Source organism: Stegodyphus dumicola, chromosome 4 (assembly GCF_044657685.1).
Source record: "Stegodyphus dumicola isolate Sdum_Otavi_A_Nest chromosome 4, ASM4465768v1".
NCBI lineage: Eukaryota > Metazoa > Arthropoda > Arachnida > Araneae > Eresidae > Stegodyphus > Stegodyphus dumicola.
The window spans coordinates 186,766,261-186,786,206 of NC_140771.1; the positions used below are offsets into that span (position 1 = coordinate 186,766,261).

Consider the following 19,946-nt stretch of genomic DNA (forward strand, 5'->3'; position numbering starts at 1 on the left):
TTAAATATAATATACATATAAAATAATATAAAAATATTATTAAAAAATACAATAAAAATATTTTTTTATTCACTAAGTTAGTGACTTATTTGGCTTTGTTTTTTGTTTGACAGTAATTGTATATTTGGATCAAGCTTCGTAACACACAGCTTTAATTGATCCTCTAAATGTGCATCTGTAATTTGCGTTCTTAAATTTGTTTTCATTTTTTACGAGAGAAAATGTTGTCTCGCAACAGTAGGTACTTCCGAAGCAGGAAAGTAAACAGCGAGCATGTTCTCGAAGGCATGGATATTCAACAGCATTTTTCCAGATTTCTATGGGATCCTTTTTAGCGTTAAAAAGGGATTTGATGATACTATCTTCCCCTAAATCAATTAACTCCATTTGTAGTTCTGCAGGAGCCTCGGATATATCTATTAAATGTGGTTCAAATGCCAGTTTCATAGCAGGAGTGTGCTCATCAAAATCAGAAAATCTATTAGTATACTCTTCTATTAAACAATCCAAGACACCTACATATTCATCGAATATTTTATTTTCACAGTTCTGCTCATTTAACATTTTAGCTAGCTCCGGGAAGTGTTGTGCAGATATTTCCGATTAACAAAGCAATGTTTTGAAAAATTATAATTTTTTTCTAAACGCTTGGATCTTTTGCCACATTTCATAAATATACCTTGTTTCACCTTGCAGGCAAATATTTAAATTGTTTTGTTTTGTCATCATATCAGACAAAAATGCAAGGTTTCTGAGAAATACTTCATCTGATAGATCACATTGTTTTCCTTGTTCTTTATAAAAGTTTAAAATTTGTCGTCGTAAAGATAAAACTTTTATCAAAACCTGACCTGTTGATAGCCAGTGAACCTTGCAGTAGTATGGCAGGTCAACACTATACGTTTCCTCATCTAAAGAGAGCATCTGCCGAAATTCACGATGACGCATTCTATTTACGCGAATATAGTTGACAATGGCAATGGTTCTATCCAGAGTGTCTTGCAAAATGGTAGATTTTGCGCAAAGATTTTGCTGATGCAAAATGCAGTGAAATGATATCAATTTTTTCAAGTTTAAGTTTTCCTTTTTTAACAAAGCAACGAATCCTTCTTTTTTGCCTCTCATGGAAGGTGCGCCATCGGTGCAGACACTGAATAAATTACTGACATTCAATTGTAATTTATTACATACTTCTTTGAAGTTTTCGAAAATATCGGCTCCGCGAGTTCTTCCAGTTAGTGTACCCAACGCAAGTAGTTCTTCGTAACATTGAAAATCTTTAGTTATAGCACGAATAAAATATAAAACTTGCGCTGAATCTGTTTTATCAGTGCTTTCATCTAAAGCAATTGAAAAATAAACATCTTCATTTTGTATAATTGCATGAAGTTGCTCTGTTACATTTTGCGCTAATTCGTGCTGTCGATCTGTTACAGTTCTTCTTGAAAGAGGTAATTGTTTGTATTTGTCGACATTTCTTGGATCTAACATACTCACTGCTTCAACAATACATTCTTTAATTATTTCAATGTCACTAAATGGTTTCCCCCTTTTTCCAAGTATATGTGCTATTTTATACGTAACAGCAACTGCAGCAGAATTTTGATTTACAAAGGCACTAAAAGATGCCTGCTGATGATGCTTCTCATTTTTCAACTTTTGAAGTGCAGCTTTTCGTTATTCACCTTCGAAAGCGAAATATTTATGTTCTTTATGAGTCAAATAGTGTTTATTTGCATTCGCTTTTTTTAAAGTATTTAAAACTGTATTGCACAACAAACACATCATTTTATCTTTCTCAGCAGTAAAGAAAAAATCTAACTCCCATTCTACATTAAATGTTCTGTTTTCATCACCTAATTTTCTTCTCTTACTATTTGACATGATGGATAAAAAAACGAATATCAAATAATATCTTTAACAAAGTGTTTACTTTCTAGAAATACAATAAAACTGTGTACCTGTTATAAGCACGCACTGTTAACTACAGTTAGCTGAAGATCGCAACAGGGAAGCGTTGAGAGATGCGAATCAGAGAAGCCAAAGCAAGGTGTGACACTCAAATGGGAGATCTGAAACCAAGTTTTGTTTACTTCTTAGGTATTGTTTAGGTAGTTGTTTTGTTTACTTCTTAGGTATTGTTTAGGTATTATTAAGGTAGTTGGCGCTGCTAGCTGTGGGCCAGAGCCTCGCTCATGCGTGTTAGAGTCCGTTTCAGACTAGTATTCTGACGTCATGTTACAATATAATGTCTTTGGCGGGATTTTTCGCGCAACTGTCATGGTGTTGATGTACAATAGTTGTTTGAAACAAACTCTACCATTTTGTACTAGGTGGCAAAGGGCCACACAAAAACCTCGCGGAGGCCGCAGGTTCCCCATCTATGGTCTAGGTTATTGCCTGGCATTCAAGACTTTCTTTTAAGCTAAGAAACACAGATATGCAAGAACAACATATGAAATAGCCGCAAAATTTGCAAGTCATTGAGAATCAATTAAAACATAGAGATACAAGCGAAGATTCAGTGGAAATTTTTGCAAACCTGTAGACGAAGGTGATAATAGGTTTGAAGGCAGCAGGTGGGCGATTTGATACTGGCACTATTTTCATTTGCTGATGGCCAATGTCAAAATAAATCTCAAATGAAATGTGTAAAACAGCATACCATCAGATGTATTACTGGACATGGGGGAGCAAAGAAGTTTTTAGCAGAAAAATTGTAGAAGCTACAGAATATTTAAGGTCACAGGAAGAAAGGAATAGTGGCCCAGGGGAATCATTAGGAGTGTATATGGAAAATGATTTTGAAAGTGCAAAAAACAAAATGCCCAAAAAGGCTATTAGTCTGAAAATGAGATTTTGCATCATCCACTATAAACAGCAAATCATTTGTCAAACTGTTGCCACCAAATATTATCACCCTGCATTATTTTTAAAGAAATTAAATACGCATGAAAAGTATGCATGTTCCTCGCACTATGAAAAAACAATGGTACCACGGGCCATTTAATTTTGAATAACTTAGTCCTCCACGCGAACATGTGCACCTGGAAGTCTGAATTTTGAATTTCATATTTCATACTCTGTAAAACTTTTAATGAACAAACTCAACAATTTGAAAGCGACAAGTGGCAATATTGTGTGGAATAAAATATCTTTTATGACCAGCACGTTTAGCTGTTGAATTGAATTATATGTGGGGTAAGTGCAAAGAACATGGTATTTGATTAATATATTTTGCATACAAAATGTTAATAATAAAAAGACAAAAAAGAATTTTGTAAGCCATCTTTACTAAGAAAACTGAATACTGATATAATGAACTGAGAGAAGACTAAAAAAATACAGAAAATTTATGCCAACACTTAACACTGCATCAGGAATTCTAAACATATACTTCTTTTAAAATTTTTGCAATTTTGTTGTTGAATTGCATATGCGAAGAAAATAATACTTAATAATAAAGCTAAAAAGACAAAAAGAAATGAGTTAACAGGTGTAAGTGTAACAGCAGACCGGTAGACTGTGAGCTGAGTGAGAGTGTTACAAAAACCTTAACAGACCCTCTGAGGCTACCATTAAAATCTGAAATGATTCAGATTTTGCTCTTATATTTTATTATTTATTTATTAACCCAAAGGGAGAATTTGCCCACAAGGGCTATTAGTTTCATTTTGGCATCCTGTGTCTTCAACTACACTACACAGTCTTTAATCCGGACGTCCATAATCCGGAATGATCTATAATCCGGACCTCAAAGCTACAAACTTTCTGCGCATGTCCATAATACCTTTACACATGCACATAACATGTTTATGCATGTGCATTTAATGTATAACGGACAGTATAACCCAGGCTAAAATTATCTAATTATCTATTTCAGTTAATGTTGCAGATTGCATTGTTCCTTAATCTTCTAATTGGATCCGACTTATTATTTTTTGCAGACTGTTAGAGCAATTTTATAAAAAGTAAGCTTGAACTTTCGATTATGTCAAAAAGAGTTTCCAATTCTGCAGCTGCCAAAGGATCTACAAAGCGAAAGCATGTTTCAATGTACCGCTTCCAATAGTGAAGAAAGTAACAGAGGTTATTGAAAACGAAAAAATTTCGATTCACAAGTTAGCCGGTATTCTCGACGCAACAATTACAGGACTTGAACAGTGAACTGAACAAGAAATTATGTCTGTTTATAGAATTAAAGACAAAGTATTAGCACAAAAAACAAAGCAACTCAAACAACTTACATTGAAAGAAATGTTTAATAAAGTAAACAAATAAATATTAAGCTTTTTTTTTTTTTTTTTTTTTTTGTAAATTTTGATACCTTTTAGATCATAATTGCTCTTTATTTCATAAATTACAGTTTCATATTTTTAATTTTATAATTTCTGCATGCCATCTTACCAGATTTAAAATGATGACCTATTATCTGGAAAAACCCCTAATCCAGAATCACCGAAGTCCCAATGAGTCCGGATTAAAGACTTTGTATTGTATAAAATAGCTACTATCAGTTTTCAAATTGTTGCCACCAAATATTAGAGCCTGCATTAAAGAAATTAAATAATGAAGAATTCACATGAATGTATGTATGTTTCTTGCATTGTCAAAAAACAATGGTACCTAGAAACACAGTCCTGCACTTGGATATGACCATCTGGAAGAGAGAATTTGGAATTTGTTTTATTATATATTTCACGTTTCGTAAAAGTTTAACAAATTTTTGATTGACAAACTCAAAGATTTCAAAGTGAGCAAAGGCAACACTGTACTCAGAGGGGGAAATTATTTCCAGCATTTAAACATTGGAAATTCTAAAGATATGCTTTTTTTAAATATTTTGTGATATTGCTGTTACATTGAATTTTATGGTTTAAGAGCAAAGAATGTGATATTTAATAAATAAGCATAACACACAAAACATTAAAAAATGACTCTTAGGGCATAATATAAAAATCTGAAAACTTTCAGATTTTTTCATTTAATTATTATTATTGGTGAGAAATTTACAGGCTAATGTAACACTGGGAATGGATTTTTGTTTTAAACCTGCTGGTGTGAAAATTAATTTTCAAGAAGATAGGGTGCATTTGGATGTGGTTTGGTTTGATTTGGTTTATTTGACTATTTATTTATTTGTAAAGGTCTTGAGGGCAATCTTCTTAAGGGAAGGAATGATTTCTTAGAGGGCTTTCTAAGTGAAATTGGCTTGTATGCACATTACGGAAACACAAAAACACCCAAGCAGCCAGCCCGTTCAATGGGATTCAAACACTACACCAAACTACCAATGTTCAGCGAATTTACCACTCAGCTGCTCGTGAGCTATAGCTAGATAAGAACAAGCTGGTGGAGAAAGAAGTACAGAAAAAAAAGCTGGAAGAAAAAGCAAAGTCTAAAACAGGAAGCACCCCTCTCCCCAGTGTAGAACAAAACACTACCGCAGCACGACAAAGTAAATGAGGAAATAATAGAAAAGCATATTCCAGAAATAGTAAGAAACAAAATTAAAATCCACATAAATAGTCCCTATTCTAATTCTCTAGTACTATGCCAAAAGAAAAATAATATCCCACCCACCAATTTTAAATCATATTATTTAGCTATTGACTACAGGAAACTAAATAGCACAACAAAATATCTGGTTTACCAATTACCAATAATTGAGGAAATAATGAGAAAAATTAAATCCACGATATACATGATGATGCTAGACCCTAAGTCTGGACATTCTGAGATGTGAAACCAGAGGACATTCCAAAAATCACATTTATTACAAAATCAGGAGAATATGTCTTCCTTAGACCAATGAGGAACCTAATAATTCTATAACTTGTCCTCAAAAAATCAATTTTTATCTATTTAGATGATATAATAGCCACAAGTGACAGAATTGATGAAAACATTCAATATTTGCAAGAACTGTTTTTTCACTTTTAAAGAAACAGATTAAAAAGTAAAGGCAGCAAAATGTAAATTCACACTCAAAGAACTCCAGTACCTGGACTATACAAAGTCTGAGGGTGACTGAAATGGAAGATTATAAAACTGCAGTGATGAAAAATTATCAAATACTAAACGCAGCAAAGAAATGGACATCATTTTTGGGCTTGTACTCTTATTATAAAACTTTCATTAAATTAAGGACTTTGGTCAATTAGCAAACCTCCTATTGAAACTAAACAAGGCTAGATTATCTTGGTCGACAGAAACTAACACAACTTTTGAAAAACTAAACTGTCATTAATCCAAACTCTGTCTTGTAATTTTTTGAAGTAGATGAGAGATCAGAGATCGACATAGATACAGGAAGATACATGGATGCTGCTAATTATTTAATTATTGATAATCTTTTATTCTATACCAAATCAACAAATAATAAATTTAAAAAATTCAAATTTTATATTATGCTCAAAGGGCAATTTTTTTTTTTTTTTTTTTCATTTACACATATATATACATTTCGAGAGCATCTGGGCTAAAAATTATTATTGTTATTATTATTTTCGGCTTAATTATTGGCCCCTTAGTGCTCAAAATATTTAAACAGCATATCTTTAGAATTTTTGATAGACAGTGTTGTGCACTGGGAGTTAAATTATTTTATTCCATACATTGTGTTGCCACTGCTCATTTTGAAATTGTTGAGTATCTTAATTAAAACTTCATTAAAAAACATGAAATAGGTAATAAAACAAATTTGAAATTCAAGATTTGTGCTTCAAGGTGTATATACTTGGGTGGAGGGTAACCTTATTCAAAATTTGATGGCACTAGGTATTGTTGTTTTTCTCACAGTGTGAGAAACATACATACATTCATGCAGATTCTTCATTACTTAATTTATTTAAATAAGGGTGATCATATTTGGGGAAAACAATTTGAAAAGTGATATAGCCATTTATAGTGATTTGATGCAAAATGCCACTTCGAGACTAATAGCCCTTCTGGGCTAATGCTCCTTTGGGCTAATAATGAATTACAACTAAATATTTTACATGAATTGATGCACCAATATCAGGGCATTTCAGAATAAGAAAAATAGTCCAGAGAGTAAGGGAAGCTGTTTATTTTCCAAAGCTACAAAAAATTGTAACTAAATATGTCAAGTCCTGTAAAATTTGTCAGTTAGTTAACGATATCAATTATAGCCCAGCTAAGTCCCTAAATAGCATAAAAGCTGTATTTCTTAATGACATAATAGGAATTTACCTTTTAAGTCCTTACCCAATAGGGGGAAAATAAAAATAGGTTATTGCTGATGAGTTTTTGAAGTGAGTAGAAATAATTCCCCTCTAAAGAGCTTCTGCAAAAATTGTTGCAGACTTCTTTTCAAATAAATTTATACTACAGAGTTCCAATTAAATAAATCTCAGATAATGAAAACCAGTTTGTTAGTCAAATTTTTGAGGAACTGCATACAGGTCTTATCCTAAAACACTTTAAAATGGACCCTTATCAACCACAGTCAAATACTAGAGGACAGTTAAATATATTTAAAATTATCTGCAGGCTGTGTAAGAAATTATCCCCAATGCTGAGATAGCCTCATCAATGAGCTGGCATTTACATTAAAGAACAGCTACTGAATTATTTCTTGGCAGAAAGTTCATTATGCCCCTCAATAAACTTTTTTTCGTGGAAAGAAGGTCTGCAGAATTTAAACTGGCAGATCATCCAGAAATTAATGGATGAGGCAAATAGTAATTCAGATATGGCCTGTGTAAAACAAAAATTGTATTATGATAAGAAAAGTTGGGAAGCTGATTTTAAGGTGGAAGATCGTCTTAAAAATTTACCTTTTCTTCTGTGTGCACCAGAAGGAAAGGTGGGAAGTTCAACTTCCAGATCAACTGTAACCTTAGCACTGTTTTGTTATACAAATCCGGACAGTCAAAATCCGGACGTCCATAATCCGGAATGATCTATAACCCGGACCTCAAAGCTACAAACTTTCTGCGCATGCATAAACCCATTATGCGTTTACGCATGCATGTTTAATATATAATGGATGGTATAAGCTAGGCTAAAATTATCTATTTCAGTTCATGTTGCAGATTGCGTTGTTAATTGGATCTGGCTTATTATTTTTTGCAGACTGTTAGAGCAATTTTATAAAAGTGAGCTTGAACTTTCGATTATGTCAAAAAGAATTTCTGATTCTGGAGCTGCCAAAGGATCTACAAAGCGAGAGCATGTTTCGATGTCCATCAAACAAAAAGTGGAATTATTGCAAAAAATGGATAAAGGCATATCCTTTGTTTCTCTAACCATTCCGAAATCTGTAATCTGTTTATCAATTTCACGCTGCTCTGCCAGGGGGGGGGTGACGTCGCAGCGCCCAATGAATTGGAAGTTGATCTGTCAGCACTATCCTTATCTTCAGGGCAGATGTTTTTATTTTATTTGGCTTATAATTCCTTATTAAATGTAGTATTTCATCTCTATATTCTCCGTTTTTGATATGATTTAAATCAAATTCCTCGTCATTATATATATCTCGAATACACATCAGTTTTCTGGTTACAATTTTCTAATTTTTGCTATGCGTAATGTATGCTTTACGCATGTGAGTGTTGAAAAAATGTTTAATAAAGTAAACAAATAAATATTAAGCTTTTTTTTTTTGGTAAACTTTGATACCCTTTAGATCATAACTGCTCTTTATTTCATAAATTACGGTTTCAGATTTTTAATTTCATAATTTCTGTATGCCATCTTAACCAGATTTATATTGATGATCTATAATCTGGAAAAACCGATAATTCGGAATAGCCGAAGTCCCGATGAGTCCCGATTAAAGACTTTTGACTGTATACTCTTTGATAATGATAATAAATATTAAATTATAATTTGTTTTTGTACTTTTTTAAAACTTAATAAAATGGTCAAGTATTTATCGTACAAACTAATTATTTATAATGTCACAATAATATACATTTTCAGTTTAAGAAAATTATTCAAAAAAGTGTCTTTACATATGGTTCTACTATAGGAATCAAATTGATTCTGATAAAAAACAATCTACAAGGAACATTTAACAATAAGACAACAATTACCTGTTCAAACACATTTTTGGCATTAGTTCAGGGAAAAAGACTTCTCTCTCCTCCTCAGATTCAAAGGAGAGGAGAAATTTACGAGCACACTCTGAAGATGCAAGCCTCACCTATAACATAATCAATAATTACACACAAAATTAAAAAAAAAGAAAAAAAAAGAAAGAAAGAAAGAAAGAAAAGGGAGGGGGAAAGCCTTTAAAGGAAAATGGAAAATGTACTTGACTCCAGTTATCGCTAAGTCCAATGCCAAGTTGTTTGCTTATGTGATGTCCAAAATGTTCAGCAGCAAATGGGTTGTAAGCACTTCCTACAAAGAAAGAGTACTGACATAATGTGCATAACTTAAAAGAGAACTGTTTCATACATTTTATTATCAAAAGCATTCAAATTCACTACAACAACATTCATATGAACTTCTCACCAACTTCAAAAGGAAGCAATGTATCTTAAATGCACTTAAACTGACAAAAAGGAAATCAATATATAAAATTAATTTTCCTGAAATTTAATGCTAATTTTTATCACTAAATAAAAAGTGAAATAGATATTTTCACTTAAATAAAGCAATAAACGAATAATTTAACAAATTTCAAGCATTTCAAGTAGTACAGATATGTAATCACTTTTAACATAATTTAATATGAAGCTACGTTTAGAGGTACTAACCTTTACAAGATGTTCCACAGCTAACTAATGAGCCTAGAACATAGTATCCAGTTTCTCTCACAAATCTATTAGTGTGTGACAAAGTTTGGAAAAGAAGCTCTAAGAAATCATTCGTAATAAAAGGTTTAAAATTCTCTCCACAGCCATCAACCATAAACTGAAGACACCTTTAAAAATCCATATTAAGTTTTGTCAACTACAACATAACAAATACAATATAGAATACTATAAAGAGAAAAAATTAGGCCTTTGGCATATAAATGAATAGGTAAATTGTTTTGAACAAATAAAATGAAAAAGGTGATAATAAACGAGGCCTGATAAAATATAAATCATAATTTGGAAACAAAACAAAAGTCAACACAAACTTGCAAAATTTATTTCACTATTTTTAAAGCTTCAATAATAGCAAAAACAATGAAGTTCACCTTCTATAAGTCAAAATTGAACAAGTTAAGAAATATTTTGATACATACTGATTATCCTCGCTCACAATTTCTTAAGTTATTATTATTAAATTTTTTTAGGGGGTACAAAAAATTTTTACAGTGACATTTTGATAATCCTGCCGAATTCTTTAATGACAGCTTTAGGTTCTATTAGCTATACTTGCTTGTCATTATTAAATGCTTATTTGCTTAAATGAACAAAAAGTAGCAGAGCCAGTGGAAAGTACAAACATTTTTACTAATTTGTTTAATTCCTTATAGTAAAATGCAAAATTTTGACAACATTCAAAACATGGTACTTGCATATTTTCTCAATGACTATTCTTGGTGAATAAAAATTGTCACTAAACAGTGCAATTTAGCAACATAATGGATAAGTTTGATGCCCCAACACATAAGATCTTTGCTTTTGTTTTACGTAACCCTGATTCTCAAGACACCAGATTAGTTTTTGTACAGAAAAACATAAATTAACTGCAATTTCTCAATTTTTCCCTAGCATGTTAAAAAATGATTAAAGTATGGGACATATTTTCTACAGAACAAGTAGTGAAGTATCTCCAAATTAATAGAACTGGTTATACTGTTTTAACTAACAAAGAGTGATTGTTCTGTTCCTTAAAAACATCCACAAAAATACTTTTACCAATTTTCACAGCTGATTGGAAAATACATAAGTACCCAAAATTATAAACTCGTAACTGCATTTTGTTATCAAACACTGAAAATATGTTTTTTGATTAGTTGCCTCATGATTCATAACTTTTTCTTTTTCATCAATAGTTTTACTTATATTACTAATATAATGATATACTATGCAGTGCATTAGTAACTTAATGATAACATTAGATTTCTGGCAATGAATAGTCTCTATTAATGGAGATCAGAACTGAAGTCAAGTTATTTAATGTAATATTTAGATGCTACAAAACAAGAACAAAACATTTATTACAGAGATGATTAATGAACATTTATTACAGAGATGATTAATATTTTTGGTTACAGCCGGAAACATCGCGGAGAAAACAACGCAAGGCAAAAACATCGTGCTACAAAACATCGTGGGAGAAAACATCGCAGTCCGAAAACATCATGGTACAAAACATCGTCGTCGAAAATAAAGCGGTTCAAAAACTTCGCAGTTTAAAAACATCGTCGTCGAAAATATCGTGGTAAAAAATAAAGTATCTACAAATTGTCGCATGACGATAACATCGCAGATATGCCTTTTTCAGACATGCTTTCGCAGACATTCTTTAATAACTGTAAATTTATATTCCCATAATGTTTTGTGAGCGCAAGATGGAAAGAAGGATAATTTTTACTTTCATATTTTTTTATTAACTAATAAATTTTTGTTGAGAAAATAAGAAGGAAACTTAAGCATGGAAAATTAATGCAACTTATAGCACTTAATCGAATTTTAAACCGACATAGTTAACTAGCAAAGGCCATTAATAAATAATTTTTGTAATGCTTTTACTGGTAATTTTTCATGAAAAGTATAAGCTATAAGTTGCATTTAATTATCTATGCTTAAGTTTCCTTCTTACTTTTTCAGCAAAAATTTATTAGTTATTTAAAAAATGTGAAAGTAAAAATTATCCTTCTCTACATCTTGCGCTCACAAATCATTATGGTAATATCCATTTCCAATTATTAAAACCTGAAAAAAAATGTCTGCGATGTTATCGTCATGCGATGATTTGTAGATACTTTATTTTTTACCACGATATTTTCAACGACGATGTTTTTAAACTGCGAAGTTTTTTAACAGCTTTATTTTCGACGACAATGTTTTGTACCACGATGTTTTAGAACTGCGATGTTTTCTCTTTGCGATGTTTTCTCCCACGATGTTTTGTAGCACAACGTTTTCTCCTTGCATTGTTTTCGTCTGCGATGTTTTTGCCGCGATGTTATCGGCGGACACCCATATTTTTAATCTGAAATGGGACTTCTTTAAAAGGATTACCTTGTTCAAATAACTAGCTGTCCTTTAATGAATTTTTTTAATTAGGATCACACTTAAAAATTAGCAAATGCAAAAATTTCTACCTCCCCTCTAGTATATCTACTCCACACCTTTTAACATATATGATACACATACTTATGCAATGATAAAGTATTAAACAAATTGTCTAGAATTATCATTCAACAATTAGATTATACATTCATTTCATGTAGCTAGTGAAATTAACAAAATATACACATAGAAATATATTAGGCAAATTGTAAATATTAGCTCAATTTCTGACCACAGAAAAATATAAGTAAATGGGATAAAGAAATGAAATAATGGGGTAAAATGGAACTCCAGCAATTTGCAACTGTTTAAAAATGCAAAAGCATCTCATCTAATCCACATTCATTTTTTGGATGGATTTGTTTTGAAGTATTTTTCTGGATGGCTTTCCATTTCTCTGGAAATTTTCACCAGTGTGACTGCAGATTATGAACCCTCTTATGGGAATTTCAGTATTTTAGCGTAGCAATAGGCCACTTCTGCAGTTTTCAGTGAAATCTCAGACTTAAGCTTTTTGCATATAGAGAAGATAACGTGGCTAACTTGAGCAACATGCGGCTCTTTTCCATCCTCATTTTAGGATTTTGATGCTAAAGTTGAGCATGATGCTGGGGTTTTTGCAATTCTCATTTTTTTTTTTTTTTTTTTTTAAACCAAAAACAAGTTACTATGTATACATGGGAAGAACACAAGTGCAAAACACCAAAAAGTGAATGAGTCTTGTAAAGAAAAATGAGGATGCAAAACAATTGTGATCCATTATTGAAATAGATGCAAACAACAAACATTTCTCTCAAAAGTTCCAAAATTGGCAAAGTGGAGATGCCAGTAATAAAAAAGTACCAGACTTTTAAATGAAAAAATGCAATGAACACAGCAAACATTCCTTGTCTGGCTGACAACAAATATAACAGCTAAATACGTTTCTGTTGATCACATGAAATACTTTTGAAAATAAGTATAGCATGTTAATGTTGATCACATGACATACTTTTAAAAATAAATATAACATCTAAATACATAAAAATACATTTAATAACAAGCAAGAACATCAAAAAATAGAATGAAATCAAAATATACAAGCATCTACAATAACACCTAATGGCAGAAAAGCACAGCATTAACTTAGCATCCCCGCCTTGAATAAAATTCACTGGATGAGGCAATTAAAATAAAAATTGGATTCCTAAAAAATGTAAAGGGGAAATTATTAACTTTACTTGCGCTTGTTCATCCCTGACTTTCCTCAACTTCACTTTTTTTAAAAAAAAAAGATTAAATCATTTTGATATCAGCAGATGAATAAAAAGTTTTTTGATTTTAGATGGGTGCTACTTGGCAATCAGATCAGACTTATTTTACACAATTAATATTTGCTTTCATATAAACTCTGTTAAGTGAAAGGAAAGTAGCTTCTTATGAAGCAATCCCCAGTGCTTATTCTAACACTATTAAACATTCTAAACACATTCTACACATTCTAAACATTTCCATCATATATTTTCCTTCATATTCAGTTTTACTGCAGAGAACTCTTACCATTTTTGGGGGCATATAATACCACACACTTGAAAATAATGGATTGCTTCTGTTTAAGTTTTTGAAAAATCTAGTTAATACACGATACAAAATGGAGTAAAAATTAACAAAAAATGAACAAACATTGTGTGGGAACTTTCTATGTGAAAATTAACAAAAAATGAACAAACATTGTTTTGAGAACTTTCTACGTGAAAATTATTACCATGAAAAAGTGCAATGCAGATACACACTCTCTCACTGGCCTTAAGTTTATTTTGAAAAAAAAAAAAAAAAAAAAAAAAAAAAAAAGCCATCCACCTCTTCTCTAAGCCATCCTTCAGAAAGGATCATTAACAAAAAGAGAAAGAACATATACCCTTCCTAGAAGAATTTGATACAGTTTCAATATTTGTTGAATGCTTGCAAGAATCTGGCAGTTTATCAAGATATGTTAGTTCATAAGAATGGATGTATTTATTCCAAGATTTATGCAGTACATTAATTTTTAAGTACTTGAACATGCTCTTTAATTCAAAACTCTAGTTACACACACATACAACTTTATCAGAATTTTTAATATTTCTTTCCTGCAGTACTTACTTCATACTTGTTTCAAGGCATTTCCATCCAGCTGTGTCATGAAAAATTTGGGCTGCATCAGAACTTAAACGCTGCAAAAAAAAATTATTATACATCAATCTGGAATGAACATATAAATATATTAATCTTTTTAAGTTTGGGATTTGACACCCACAAGATGCTTAAAAAGACAGGATTTTTTGTACCTTATGCTTTCCCTCCTTTCAAGAAGTTCCTTGCTATTTGCAACAACAGACTTTTAGGCATTTTCTTAAAGAGGTGTATTAACAAAAATAAAGGAAATATAGGATTTATTGATTAAATTACTAGATGCTTTTCCTTACAGAGGAAAAATTTAAAGTGCACTTGATTCCAAATCAGACTATTCAGCGATACACAGAAGAGAATGCATATTTCCATTATAAAATTTTCTTCTATTGTTTCATTATATAGCACATAGCTTTCTTTTAACACCACACATCTTTAAAAAAAACTAAGTTTTTAAATAATGATTTTAATGAATCATACCAATTTAATTGCCTTTATAAAGTATTAAAATAATTAATTTTATCAAATTTTTATTTTAAAGTTATGTTATAAAATTCTTCCATATTTTCTTATTTTATTGGTATTTTTAGCCTTTTTGATTTAACAGGTCTCCATCTCCTTTTTTTAATACATTTGAATTTTTCACCCATTGATTCCATGAACATATTCTATTAAATTTACAAACATTCATGGCTTTGTAAATGAAAAAACACCATGCAAATGTTGCACTAAACAGAAAAGTTATTTATCAAGTCAAAATAAATGTTAAAAATGTGCATGAAAATGTAATGCTTAAGAATGAATTTAAAATATGCAGTGTTAAGTTCAAATATTACTTGTACTACATACTGTTTGTATATTTCATATTGCAAATTTTTTATAGCAAAAAGCTTTCAAATTAGATGGGGAAGATTGTGATTTGTGTACAATTTTCAAGAGAATGGGGAAAAGTAACTACATAGATAATTGCTGTCTTCAATACCTTGTATTATGATCCTATGCTTTATGATGTTACATAAATTAACATTTCACAAACTCTTGTAGAACTTTCATATTTCTTTTTCAGTCAACATTCTTTTTCAGTTTGACATACTGCTATAAAATAAAGTCAAAAAAAAAAAAAAAATAAATAAATAAATAAAAATAACTCGGAGAAATCTTGCAAAGATATAGAGTATTCCAAAGAAATGCAAGAAACAGTTGCTCTCCTTATGATTATTTATGAGCTTATCCTGAATTCTGAACGTACAAAAAATTAAACAAGAATGATGGAAAACCAGATTCTTAACACAAAGACCTTTGTATGTCATAAGTGGTTAAGAACCCAGGGACATACTGTCCAGCCTACCCTTTCAGCTTAGAAAACAGGGGAAAACAACATGGCCACTAAAGCAGACATGCCCATCCTTCCTGACACATAACACTAAGGCTAATATAACAGCCATCCCGCCTCAAAAACACTAAATTTTCCAGCATTTCATTATGAATATAATACATGTTGCTAAATATATACATATTTAGCTAATAAAGGCCCTTTAAATATAGATCTTTATGACATCCAAAAACCTGGGCTGTTCAGATGGTTAAAAAGGAAGTACAATCAAAATATGCATTTATTTAAAATTTTAAAAAATGATAAATAGTAACAAATATTTATTGGAAAATATATATTAGTTAAAATGCAATGTCCTTGTAATAAATTTAAGTATTTTCATCAAACTGTTAAGAACATGTCTTCAAGAAACTCCTAAATGTGATGTGCAAGTCTGATTTTAATATCAATAGTTGATTTTTACATGCAGAGAAATCATTCCTGAATTTCAATGTCAGTATTTTTATTTAATAAGTATTTATTCACGTTTAGCAATGTGAATATGTAAAACTCATTTATTTTTTAATGAAATACATTTTTTTTCTTTCCAAAGAGGCATCTACAAGAATTTTTCTACCTACATAATTTATACAAAATGTAAATGAAAAAAGAATATTGTTTCCCGAGAATAAATTGAAATAATACTAGGTACTTATAATTGTTTTAACATTTGATTGAACTGATAATGAGTTAATTTCAAAATTCTTTTATTTCATTTTAGTTTTGAAACAGAAATTTGTATCTTGAATTTTATCATTTCAAAATGTAAAATGTGAATTCTATAGCCTGGCAAAAATGTTAAAACCAGTAATGGGTTACCTTATTAAAAGACTGCAAAGCACACAGGGGCTATCTGCCTAAGAAAAGGAATATCTTTGTGGATTACTTTTTAAGAGAACTGGATAATATTCATGTTACACAGAGGGAAAATCATGAAAACAAATCATGCAGCCAGCCCATTTGCCTGGACTTGAACCTAGGTCTAACTACCAATATTTAGAGGTCTTAACCACTCAAGTGGCTAAGGCAAATAAGCCAAGAAGCAAAATTATAATAATTGTCGGATACCAGTATCAAAATTCAACTGCAAATTGATATTATAAATAGTCAAATCAAGTGAAAACTATTAAAATGACACTCTTTTTATTCTTTGCCACAATAATAATTACAAAGTTTACAATTTAAAACATCTAACTATGAATTTAAGACAATTTTATTGTTAAATTTGATTTTTTTTTTTTTTTTCCCTGCCAAATTCAGAATTACAAAGTTACAAGCATTAAACATGTGTAGTTACACTGACAAAAATATGCATATATAAATTTAACACTCAGTTTCTTCATCCTCCCATCTTAAATTGGGAGACTTCACAATGCAGTAACAATCGCATTACAAGTGAACTCTTTCTGGCACTTTCATATCTCTTCCACATCAGGTTTTCACAGTTCATTGGATGGGTTCTGCAAGGCCTACCATTTGTGCCTGGAATACTTCAGAATGAGATACTTGCTTTCTTTGCACTTTAACCTGAATATCCTTAGCCATTTCACAGGTAATCTCTAGCAGAAATAGCTGTTGAAACAGTATCATTCATTCTCCACAGGCTCCTCATACTCGAAGTTTCATGAGCCAGGCAATTCCTTCTTTTTCAGGAATAATTTTCGTTACTCATCCTAGGGGCCAATTAATGCATTTCTGATTGTCACTGCCTATAAGAATGACGTCTCTCACAGATATTATTAACCACTTCTGCAGTTCAAGTCTCTGAATTAACGAATCTAAGTATACAATCTGACTTGAATCTTTTCCTAAAATCTTTCTGGAGTGCGAGTTGATATTTTAAACTTCTCTATCACTCTCTTTAATAAATTTTATGCCATAAATCAAGCATTCTCACCAGGAGGCAGTAGGAGGATTGAATTTTTTACTGAATGCAATTCACAGTTCTAATCCTGATGATTTGGTCCAAGTCCAAAGTTTTTATCAAATTATCAGCTTCCAGAAAATTGGTACCATTGTCAAAGTACATTACTTTGCATCTACCTCCCCTTGCCACAAATCTATGGAGGGCCAACAAAAAAGTATCATTCGAAATATTCAACACAAGCTCAACATGTACAGCTAGATAAACCATACAAGTAAAGAGACAAACCCAAGTCTTCTTTAGACCTTTCAAATACAATGGACTTTCTAAATCTACTCCCACGATTTCAAACACTGCAGCAACTTGAATACAGTCTTTGATAATGGGACTGTATCTACATCTAAGCCTTTCCAGAAGTCTCTAACATGTAACACATTTTGAGGTAATTGATCTCACAGTTTTTCTTCCATTTAAGATTAAGAAATGTTTCCTCAGAAGATTAAGAAACATTTTAGTCCCAACTTGTCCATACCCTTTATGAAAAGAAAATCTTAAAAGTTTTACTACTTGGTGTTGAGAAAGGAAATCACGGGTCTTGTAAAAGGTTGGTTGTCTTCTCAACAGATAATTTTTGCTCTTAAACTGAGGAGATCATCTTCATTTTTGTACTCTTTTAGATTGCTATCACACACCTGTTTGTTTCAGAAGAACAACTATTTGGAACAATTTTTTTGCTTTGTCACAACAGCTAATCACCACAGATCACTTTGGGGTTTAACACAGGGAAAACTGGTTCTCCATTACAATCAAGCTGATAATGTTCAAAGCCAATAGCTGATTGGTGAAAATGAAGCATGCTCAATTTTTTCAAAAGGAAAGAAAAAAATCATGTGTCCTTCTTTCAATAGTAAACCAAGCAGAAAAACTTTCTGAAATAGTTGTTCGTGTGAGACAAATGCATGTGTGATATAGGCCTTAGTGTTCCCAATTTTTTAGCCTTCTCGTCTAAGAATACTTCTCATTGAATGATCTTTATAACTCTTTTCTCAGCTTCTGAAAATTCTTCTGCATCCAGAATCCTTAATTTCTTAATTCTTTTGATTTTCTACAATTTTCCAGAAATCTCAAAATCCAGCAAATCGTATACAATTTTCTCATACTGTGAAAAGTATTGATAGTACCAATTAGCATTTACTCTTTTTATCTGAGTAGTTAAGCGGGTAGTTGAAGATGAAACAACAGTTTTCCGACAACTTTAAAAACTTTTCTTAAAAAAAAAAAAAAACCTTAACTGTTCTTTATTCAGAACAAATTCTGAAGAAGGCCATTTCTCAGTAGATAAAATAACCAACCAGGGCTCTCCCACCATCTTCACTGTATCATTTTCATCACAAAACACCTCTGCTTGGAAGATCAGCAGAGTTTAATGATACTGGCACACCTCCATTTCTCTTTGGAAGCCTGGTTTCGGATATTCAATTTTGAACAGAGGTTAGCCATGTCTCTTTTCTTTTAACCCAAGTAAGCACAAAGTAGAGTCTGCCCAAAAGTAATTTTCATGTGGAATCTTAGACACAATTGTAGAGGCAAGGTGACTAGCTACTAATAAATCTAATCTAGCAATAGTTTTTTTTTTTTTTTTTTTTTTTTTTTTCTTTCTAGTTGAGGAAACTCTGAATTTAGCACTTTAACAAATGTACCTTAACCCATTCACTAGTTTCTACTCAAAAAATGTAAAGAATATTTTTCATCCTAATGACCAATTTTCAAATATTGAGGAATGTAGACCTTTTCCAAATAAAGAACATTTCTCATCCACTTCAGAAATTCTGCTTTCATCCCAGAAGCAATCTCTTCCTCCCAATTCATCTTCCAAGTTTTCTATAATAATAGTAGTTTTGGTAATAATGCAACAGGGCAAGTCACACTAATGGGATCAAAGATTCGATGAGCAGCAGATAGTATAATTTTCTTTGTAACCTTTTCAACAGAAAGCTCCCTCAAACTACTCATTATTAATACCTAATTTGTCTGCATCTCTATTCCACTGCATCCTCAACACATCTGCAATGGCAGTGATTTCACTGGTCAAAATTTGTACATTCCTAGCCTCTTGTGTCAAATTTTCATTCAACATTAATACTGGTTGCAACTTTAATGAAAAGCTTTAATTTTAGTTCACTTGGCACACTTTTTACAGAGTTATCCATACAGAAACTTTTCATCAATAATTTTAACACGTTCTCTGGATGTTCCACGTCTTTACAGTCCAAAACACTTTGCAAATGATGCAGAAGTCCAAACAAAAAAAGAGCTACATGCAATAACAAAAGTGCTTCAGTTAGCCATTTTCTCC

At 31.4% G+C, this 19,946-nt stretch overlaps 1 protein-coding gene across 2 annotated transcripts in view; it reads right to left on the minus strand.

The window, feature by feature from the left end:
* The window catches only part of LOC118182691 (uncharacterized), a 92,455-nt gene that overhangs the window by 47,208 nt on the left and 25,301 nt on the right, over positions 1-19,946 (minus strand). For both annotated transcript variants that reach the window (XM_085815874.1, XM_085815875.1), the window contains exons 3-6: positions 14,328-14,398; positions 9,732-9,898; positions 9,284-9,372; positions 9,063-9,172 (exon numbers count right to left, since the gene is read on the minus strand). In XM_085815874.1, the coding sequence (XP_085672000.1) occupies positions 9,063-9,172; positions 9,284-9,372; positions 9,732-9,898; positions 14,328-14,398 (437 nt within the window). The remainder of the gene's footprint in view (positions 1-9,062; positions 9,173-9,283; positions 9,373-9,731; positions 9,899-14,327; positions 14,399-19,946) is intronic.